This window comes from Patagioenas fasciata, chromosome 21 (genome assembly GCF_037038585.1).
Source record: "Patagioenas fasciata isolate bPatFas1 chromosome 21, bPatFas1.hap1, whole genome shotgun sequence".
NCBI classification, from domain to species: Eukaryota; Metazoa; Chordata; class Aves; order Columbiformes; family Columbidae; genus Patagioenas; species Patagioenas fasciata.
The window spans coordinates 5,928,491-5,938,204 of record NC_092540.1 but is presented as its reverse complement, the minus strand read 5'-3'; the positions used below and the strand labels follow the sequence as shown (position 1 = coordinate 5,938,204).

General features: G+C 58.8%; 1 protein-coding gene across 1 annotated transcript; it reads right to left on the bottom strand.

The window, feature by feature from the left end:
* Positions 1–839: 839 nt before the first annotated feature.
* Positions 840–9,128, bottom strand: PTPN7 (protein tyrosine phosphatase non-receptor type 7). The gene is made up of 10 exons (XM_065854593.2): positions 9,000–9,128; positions 7,335–7,560; positions 6,736–6,919; positions 6,219–6,303; positions 5,402–5,478; positions 4,581–4,718; positions 4,119–4,229; positions 3,394–3,551; positions 2,463–2,576; positions 840–1,936 (listed from the first exon to the last, which is right to left on the bottom strand). The coding sequence occupies exons 2-10, from the start codon at positions 7,463–7,465 to the stop codon at positions 1,843–1,845; spliced, it is 1,092 nt and encodes a 363-aa protein (XP_065710665.1). The 5' UTR covers positions 7,466–7,560; positions 9,000–9,128; the 3' UTR covers positions 840–1,842.
* Between the last annotated feature and the right edge of the window lie 586 nt (positions 9,129–9,714).

The following is a 9,714-nucleotide window of genomic DNA, read 5'->3' as shown; positions in this document are numbered from 1 at the left end:
TTACCCATCTTTGGACAGGGCTGATTCACTTGCTCACTTTCTGCTTTTCTAGAGAATAAATGGAGAGGAGCAAGGAGAGGAGCAGTGAGGATGGGATACTGACAGTGGGGACAGAGGCCTGAGGACCCCCCTCCTGGACTGATGGGCTGATGACAAGACAGGAGAAGGATGACAACATTAAGGATGAGTTGTTTTATTGAGCTATTTCTCCTCCCAGGAGAGCCACAGGGCCTGAACAACCAGCACCAGGGCAAAACCACTGGGCAGCCATTCAACTGCATTTTGGGGACTCTCAGAGCACTGGAGAAGGGTCACACAGCCCTGACCTGGGGATGCTCTGCGACTCGGGGCAAGCTCAGACTCTCTCAGCAAGAGGACTGGCCCTTTTTTCCCTGGATCTCTGCCCTGGGGAGACCACACCTGGAATATTGTGTCCAGTTGTGGCCCCCCAGTTCCAGAAGGACAGGGAACTGCTGGAGAGAGTCCAGCGCAGCCACCAAGATGCTGAAGGGAGTGGAGCATCTCCCGTGTGAGGAAAGGCTGAGGGAGCTGGGGCTCTGGAGCTGAAGGAGACTGAGGGGTGACCTCATTACTGTTTTCAGATATCTAAAGGGGGAGTGTCAGGAGGATGGAGCCAGGCTCTTCTCAATGACAACCAATGGTAGGACAAGGGGCAATGGGTTCAAACTGGAACACAGGAGGTTCCACTTAAATTTGAGAAGCAACTTGTTCCTGGTGAGGGTGTCAGAGCCTGGCCCAGGCTGCCCAGGGAGGTTGTGGAGTCTCCTTCTCTGCAGACATTCAAACCCGCCTGGACCCCTTCCTGTGGAACCTCAGCTGGGTGTTCCTGCTCCATGGGGGGATTGCACTGGATGAGCTTTCCAGGGCCCTTCAACCCCTGACACTCTGGGATTCTGTGATTCTGTGATCTCACCCACTGTGCAGCAAGCACACAGGGCAGCCCCAGCCCTCATCAGTCCTCACTGCCCATCAGTGTGCAGTGCCCAGCAGCTGAAGGCCAGTTTTGAATAGCTTTGAAGTATTTCACAGAATATTTCCATCCCCATGTTTCTGCTAAAATGTTTCTCCTTCTTCTTCCTTTTTTTTTTTCCCAATGAAAACTACCCAAATATTATTTTGTTCTGATTTCAGCAAAATCACAAGAATGCACAACCCCCACCCTCATGTAACAAAAGGCAATTGGGAACATGTTGCTTGCAGAACTGCAGACACATTTAGGAATATCCCCTGCTTTAAGGCTGTGAGGGTGAGGGTGGAGAGGAAAGCAAGCCACATAGCGAAGGCAAACATCTGCGCACCTTTTGTACCAAATCGTCGAGGTGTATCTTTTGCAAGAAGAGCATCACTGTGCATGTTCAGAGCAAGCCCAGCCCTGCCCGCAGCGCAGCCTCTGCCCGCAGACCATGCACAGCCAGGAGAGAAAGGCTCTGTTTATTTGCAAGGTAATTGTACCAGCTCCACATCTCACGGGTTAATCATTTCTGCACAGCTAAAAGGCAAACCGTGCTCCCGGCACTCACCCAGCTTCAGTTTCCCGCACAGCTTGCTCTTCTGGTTGAGGATAAAATGTTGCGTGTTTCAGAAGCCAAAGCTTCCTTCCAGGGGTGAATCTGCCTTGAGCCAGCAGCAACGGCCGCCTCAAGCACCGCTGAATCCCTCCCGTGAACCCACCAAACCCTGCTTGTCCCCAGGGGCGCAAGGCCACCACATTCCACAAGGGTTTGCTGGGCTGTGCTGGTCAAGGGATGCTAATCCCAGCAGGAGGGGTTTTGGAGGAGGTGTCCCTGAGGCTGGTGCAGGAGAGGCGGGAGCACCCCTGCACTAGTGGCCCCCGGCCTCCGGCAGCTGGGCAGCGTAGAGAGCGAGCGTGTGATGGAGGAACTGGTACTGCTCGCTGGTCTGGATCATCCCGCCCCTGCAAGGGAAAGGCAGGGACTGCTGAACCTTGCTGAAGCCCATAGCCCTGGCTCCCTGTACCCGGGCACAGATATTCCTGCTTCACCCACCACTTCTGGTACGTTTGAAACAGGCACCAGAGCTGTCCAAAGAATATCTGGGCTCAGAAGCATTGCTGGGCTGTTCAAAATGCATATTAGCAACTGATTTGGTGATAATTTTTACTGGTACTTCTCCTTGAAAAGTAGCAAAATCAAGTATTCTTTAATTTAGTGGCTGAGCTGGAAGGGGCAGACTCGCTGCCAGGTTCAGCTCTCCCTGACCTCCTCAGGTCCTCAGAGCCACAATAGCCCTGACAGCAAAGCCAGCCTGGCACTAGGCAATCGTCTTCTATCCCCTCATCTGCATCTTTTGACAGCCCTGTTTCCATCAAAAATTGTCCCCAGGCCCCCGTGATGCCCATCCCTGCATCCCTCCCGCAGCCTTCCTCCCAGGCTTGGCAGCCAGCAGGACCCTCCAAGGATCAGCCAGGTCTGAGCACACACCTGTCTATGCGGAGGCGGCACACGATTCCCAGGACATCCACCTCCCCCTTGTCCTTCAGCTGCTGGCACCCGATCCTGGTAGCGATGAAGCAGCCGGTCCGGCCGATGCCTGCGCTGTGGGACAGACACAGCTGTGCTGAGCGCCGACTGCCTGGACCTTGGTCTGTCCAAGCTGGACATACTCCCAGGTTGGTTTGCTGCTGTGATTTCTTCCTAGAGGGATGTTGAGGTCCCAGTCGCAGCAGCCAGACCAGCTTTGCCAGCCAGGCACCAAAAGACATGGGCTGGTGTCTCTCTGCCATGGCAAGGGGTTCTTGTGTGGTGCACGGCCCAGCTGAGGCTGCTCTGGAGCACAAAACTCGTCTGTGACCCCATCCCTGCACAGCGCAGGGGTCTCTGCAGCTCCCAGCTTGCTCTCTGCTTGGGTACCCAGCAGTTCACCCTGGGGTGGGCCAGCCTGCAGTATCATGCACCAGCTGTGTTGAGCAGGGACGGCTGCGCACTCTGTTCCACAGTCACCAAATTAACAATTACCAGAGAGAGAAAATACACAGAGGCCGCCTGCTCCAGGAGGGCTGCCCTGAAAAGCAGCTTCGCCGCCGAGCCGCGGGCTGTGCCTGGTGGCAGAGGAAGCAGGAGCCTGAGTCGTGGATATGATGGCTGCATCCTGACCCTGCAGAGCTCTCCTGTGCCCACCTTGCTATCTGCAGGTGCAAACCACGTTCCTTTATAGGGCAGCACACATCATGTTAATGCCACCATTCTGATGCCAGGACAGGAGTTCCTGGGTGAATAAGTGCTATGGGGATAACATGCCCTGGGATTTCTGCACCAGGCCCTGAGCATTCACATGTGTAATTTTGCTCTCTGACAGCTGCAGGCTGACACCAAGCGAGGGACACTCAGGCTCGAGTGAGGGGAAAGCTCTTACCTGCAGTGCACAACAACGGGCCCTGGGCTGGCTGCAGCCTTCAGAGTCTCCTCCACCTTGCACACCAAGTGCAGCAGAGGCTTGGCTGACTCAGGCGTCTGCTGGTCCGGCCAGGAAGGAAAGAGGATGTGTTTGACGTGGCGGCATTCACCTTCATGCTTTTCCAGCACAGAAAAAAGAGAAATCAGGATGTGACAGCACAAACTCGCTGGGCTGAGCCAAATGAAAGCATGGAGCCCAGCTCAAGCAGAGGCTGGGCATCCTGTGACCACTTCATCTGCTGTCCTCTCAAATCCCTACTTGAGCCTCTGCCAGACACCCTGGGTCCCATCCCAGGAGATGGGAACAGATACAGGGTGTCCCAATGCTGTCCCCAGAGTCCAGGCAAAGCCAGAAAGATCCTTTTGGCTAGTGTCAGCCCAGAGTGACTACAGAGTGCTCATGGGGCAGAGCCAAATAGCACAGTGCAAAAAGCAAAGGGTCAATAGAGGTCTCCCCAGCTGACCCCTCTCCTCTCCCCCATAGTGGGTCCTGCTCCCTCTCAGCCCCCTTGGGCAGGCAGGAGCTCTGCAGACCCTCCTTGGGCCGAGGGCTCATAAAACCCAGCTCTGAGCCACGGACACTCTGCTCTCATGTCACACAGTGTTGCCATCCTGATAGAGAGCCCGGGGTGTCAGGCGCACTGCTGGGCTCCCCCTGTGATCCCAGGATGGAGCTCAACCCACCTGGATGGAGAGATCCCGCACCACGTACTCCACGCACTCGCTCACCCCCTGCACGCAGATGGCGAAGGGGCCGTAGGTGCCCTCCTTCTCGGGCCAGTAGTGGACACATTTCTGAAAAAACAAGGCAGGGTCGGTGGCTGTGGAGATGCACAAGGCACTCACTGGATGTTTGCACAGTGCTTTGCTCAGTGCTCTTGGGAAGAGGCATCCCTTGGGGGGCTGTGGGCGGTGGGAAAGGTGGATGTGGAGCGATACAGAGGGGAACTAAGGGCAGGATAAACCCATCTCCCCACAGCTGCTCCCGCTGCACCCTCTCCCATGGCCTTCCACATGGGTTTCAGATGTGCAGCACAGTTCTCCCCAGCCCCCAGAGCTGTGCCTGGGCCCATCCCTGTCCTGCCAGAGTCACCCTTTGCTCCTGGCTGGGGTGGTGTGCCCAGGACAAGGAAGGGACAACAGTACCTCTTTGCGCTCCTGGAGCTCGGTTATCATGACGATGAGGGGCACCTCCTCCTGCCACACCATCTCCCAGAAGTCGATCACCGTGTTCAGCATGGGTCCCTGGGTGGCAATGTACTCCCGGGGATGCCCTGCGTAGCCCTGCCAAGCATATGGTCCATCAGTGATGCTGGGGAGGACCCTGATGTGCGAGGGGAGGCTGTCTCCAGGCCACCCCAGCTCTCGTGGTGCTTGTCTTCCTCTACAGGTGAGAGACTGAGCCACACAGACTATTTCCTACTAAACCCATCCTTGAAATGCTCATCAGGAACTACCACGCATCATCGCCATCTTGCTGGTCCCACAAGCCAGGAGCAAGCCCAGGGAGCAAGCTGTGTGTACCCAAACTCCTTGCAAGCATCCCCAGGTTGTTGATGTGACAGCAGCCAGCATGATGGATGCCTTGGTGAGCCAGAGGTCACGCAGGGCGGGCACGTCTCACCAGAGGGGGTTCCCCAAGGACAAGCAGAAGCCATCAAGCTCTGCCCTGCTGGGAGCTGGGGCAGTCCCAGCTGGGTCCCACCAGTCCTGCTGCCACCTCGTGAGGTTTTCCCAGCAGAAGGGACAGAGTGTCTGCCCTGAGCAGGTGGAACCGCGTCTCTCCAGATTGGAACGGGGTGTCAAGTTCAGGTTGCTGGCCCAGGGCAGCCACAGGACAGCAGGTGACAGCCAGCGCCCTGGCATGCGGGTCCCAGTGTGGCACCAAGGGGTTTGCATCCTGATGCACTGTGAAACCTGCGGGATGCAGGACCTGGGGCACCACTCCAGACAGGCAGGACACTCACCGTGATGTAGTTTGCATTAATGTAGCTGTCTTCTTCCTGGTTTCCTGCCCTCCTGAGACAGACCCGGCTCTCGGGATCTGGAAGACGTGGCAGGCGTTACCCCAGGGACAGTCTTCCAGAGCCTGACCATGCCAATCCTCCCTGCTTCAGTTCCAGAGCCTGCAGACTGAGTCCTCCCAGCCCCGTGCCATGCTCAGAGCTGTCTGCACCCTCCCTCGGGCCCCTTCTTGCCCCACTTCACCCTCCTACCATGGCAAGCCACAGCCATCCATGCCCAAACCTGCCTGTATCACAGCGAGCATTTGGGGTAACTCACCCAACAGGCATTGACCCCCCCCAGGGCATTCCCACAGCCTGACTAGAGCCGAAACAAGCTCTCTTGTAATGTTCTCAACCTTATAACCCCAGTGACATGCCCTTGGGACATGTAAGGCCCCACAGCAGCAGAGAGCAGCCCAACCTGGGCTGTCATGTGCTGCACACCCTGGGAAAACACCCCAAGGAGTTGCTCCCCATGTACCACCCCATAACACAGTGTGCACCCCCTGCAGCACAGCGCCTGGCTCCTGCAGCGAGGGGAGCAGGAACAAACACAGCGGGAACACCAAGAGCACCCAGGAGTGCCCACCCCGGTGCCAAGGCTGCTCTGAGTCAGCCCTCTCCCATGCACACACACCCGTGCGCACACACGCACCCCCACCCCATAGACACACACATACACTCACACAAACCCCATGCATGCACACACACACACGCACCCCTTTCCCTGCACATGGCACCTGGGCAAATGAGAGACAAAGGATGCAGTGGCACGTACTGGGGAGGATGGTTTTGTATCTGTCCTTGGACGCGTGTCCAGGGATCTCCAGCTCCTCCGGACTGACAAAGTTCGGTGGGATTTTCTGCAGTGGGAGACAAGAACCATGAGTAAAGCTCCATTGCTGCTGCTTGTGTCCTCTCATCATGGCAGAGCTGGCCCTCCAGGAAATAAGAGGCTGACCCTGGGTTGTAACAGCATCACCAGAGATGTCAGCCCTGTCCTTAGCCCAGATGTGGTGGGACACCTTCCAGAGAGGCCACCTTGGGAGAAAAGCTTGGCATGGGAGGGCAGGACAGGCTTTCCAAGGACACAAGGGGGATTTGTGTGCACCAGAAAGCGGGCAGCAGGGATACCCAGGGCACCTCTCACCCCTGTTTTCCCACATTGCCTTCCCTGCCACCGGTGCTGGGGGACACAGCTGGGCTCGGAGCCTCCCTCACACACGTCTGATCCCTCCCACCCCTAACCGCTGCCATCCCTCATGTGAGGAGGGGGAGGGGAGGGAGCATCGCACCGAAAACTCCTCCTGGAGCTGTGTCAGGCTCTGGGCGCGCTGCTGGAGCTCCTCTCTCCTCAGCACGTGGCTGGACGTCCTCAGGAACTTCAGCGTGATGTCCCGTGGTGTGCAGACAGGTTGGATGGGCTCCACGCTCCCCAGTGAGCTCATGTCCAGCATCAGCGATACATTGGAGCCCCTCCTGCGAGGCAAAGGGGTCCCTGGGTGACCCTCTGCCACATGGGCACCCTGTCCCACCACGTCAGTTAAAACCACTCCACACTGAGCAAATTCAGGCAGGGAATAACATAGGATGGAGAAAGGGGCCAGGTAGAGACCCTATAAGATTGGGGCAGGGGATGAGGAAGAAGGAGCCAGCTGGTCATTTGACCTTTTAGCTGGAAAGTCCCTGAGGGAAGGTGTCCGGGGTTGGCCCGGGCCAGGCTGGGGCGGGGGCAGGGCTGCCTCCACGCTCAGACCTGCCGTCTGCAGAAGTCAGTGGGCACCTGGCAGGGCTGGGCTGGGGGGAGGACGTTTTGGGGAGCCCAAGGCCAGGGGATGAGCAGCATCCGCTGTTTGGGCTGAGATGGGCAGCCCAGCGTTCGGGCCACACTCACCTCTCCTGGAGGCGCACGTGCTTCTTGGCAGAGGGACTGGGCTTGTCCGTCTTGTCCATGTCTGCCGTGGCTGCCCAGGCTGTCAGGCTGCTGTTATGAACTCTGGAGCACACCAAGCAGGCTTGTACCATGCTGCGGCAGACACGAAGCCCTTGTCCTGAAGCACGGGGAGTGGACACGGGGGGCCCTCAGCTCCTGGGGAATCAAGGAGCCATCGGAGAAGCAGCTGGAAAAGACGAGGCGGGTCTGAGAGATACCATGGTTCCGAGTGAACCCCCTGACAGATGGTTCCTAAGCCAGGGACAGGTTTTAGGTCCTCAGCTGCCTTGGAACCAGGGTCCCCAGTCCCTGTATCCCGGTGGGTGGCACAGGGAGATGTCCCAGCATCTTCACCCTCCAGGACATCCACAGCACTGCAGCCCACACAGGCACACACTGGTGACCCTGGGCACAGCATCAAGAGCCCTCTGCTTGCACCGAGCAGAGAACACCCCCACCATGTATTGCTAGAGCACGGTCTGGTCTCAGGGAACCCAAAGCAGTCTCCACCTCCATGGGAAGCACACATTGCCCTGTATTTCCAGCCTTTCTTTGGCAAGTCTGCTTTGGCCTGGGGACATGGTGGGGAGAAGGGAGAGCTGGGACTCACATGAGCACAGCAGCACCTGCCGATGACACAAGGTGGGCTGTAATGTACCACAGGGAGCCTGGCCAGCTCCTGCTGTTGGGAGACAAGGGGCCAGGCACCCTCATCGGCCTCCTGGCTCTGGCAAGGCAAGGGTGACCCCGGGACACCCTCCTCCATCCCACAGGTCTCAGCAACTGTCAAGAGGAAACTGCTTTATCTGGGTGGTTGAGCAAGAGGTGATGGGGAAGCTGTCCCTGGAGGAGGGTGCCATGGCCCGGGGACAGCCTCTGGCAGGGTCAGGGGGACGCAGGTGATGCCAGTTCAGCTCTGGGCAGAGCTCCTCAGAGCACAGGCAGCACCCTGGGATCATGAGGCTCCTTCTCATCCCCAGCTCCACGAGGAGGAGATGGACCCAAAGGGACAGGGGATGCTGTGGAGTCAGAGCTGGGATGCTGTGGAGTCAGAGCTCTCAATGTGCAAAGAGTTGGATCCAGGTACCGCATCAGCTCAGGCAGGTCCTGCAGAGAACCGGGTCCGCACTGTGACCGCACCGTTTGGGAACGCGGCTGAGGCAGGAGCCGTTCCCTGTGACTCCCGGCTGCCCGATGGCATTTCTGGGGGTGGCAATGCCACTGCTGCCACACACCCCATCTCCCTGCCCTATGCAGAGTGCCCCAGGGGCTGTGCTGCCAAGCTGTCCCCATGCCAGGCAGGACACGAGCGGCGGCTCCCCAGGATCTGCAGCACGAGCGGAGACCTTGTCCAGAGACAGCAGCAGGCTCCAGCTCCAGCCCAGCAGCCGTCCCTCGCACACCAGCCGGGACACACCTGGGAGATGCTCCAGCCAAGTCCCTGGCAGGTAGGAGGGCCCTGGGAAGAGCCGTGGATACCAGCACCATCACCCTGCCCATCATCCCAGCCCTGCCTGCAGCTGCCCGCAGCGAGCACGTGCCCATCACCCGTGGTGCCAGGCCTGGCGTTGCCTGGCGGGGTCCTCTCTCCAGCGGACAGCACAGGCAGGCTGGGGGGCTGCGTACCTGCTGCCCCACGACGTGGGCTCCGTCGGTCCCGGCACAGGCCCGCAGACACCGCGTGTCGGTCTAACGCCACGGTTTGAAAGTGTTCAGGAAGCTGCTTATCAAAGGAGCTGCTGCCTCTGCCGCTTCCTCTCCCTCCTTCTCCCCCACCCTGCCTGCCGCCCACACACATACCGGCCACATCGCCGCAGCTCAGCTCCGCCGGGCCGCCTGCAGCCCCAGCCCCGCTCCCCACCAGACAACCCCTGTCCTGCGCCTGTGGGTGCAGCCCGGCCTCCCCCAAAATCCTGGGGTTCTTCCACGGACACCTCTGGCATGGCTGGTGGGGTCTGCTCGATGTCCTCAGCAACTGGCCATGGCCGCTGCTGGTGCCAACCCGTGGAACACGGAGAGACGGGCAAGACCTGGCCCTGGGGCTGGAGCTGCTGGCAGTCGTGTTGGGGTGGGATGGTTCATGTGGTGCAGAAGTGCTGCTCCAAGTACACCAGAGCTCACCTGCCCCAGAAGGAGCCTGGATGTGTCCTCTATCCCTGCCGCTCTGGCCGTATCCCCTTACCCAGGCTGTGCACCAGCTGGTCCTCATCCCACCATGGGGCGAGCCAGTGCTTGGTGCTCCCACCCTCCATGCCCAGCCGTGCACAGTGTGGTCCTCGTGCCACCCCTAACCAATCACCTTGTGGGTGCCATCTGCCACCCTTCTGCACTCAGGACAGTC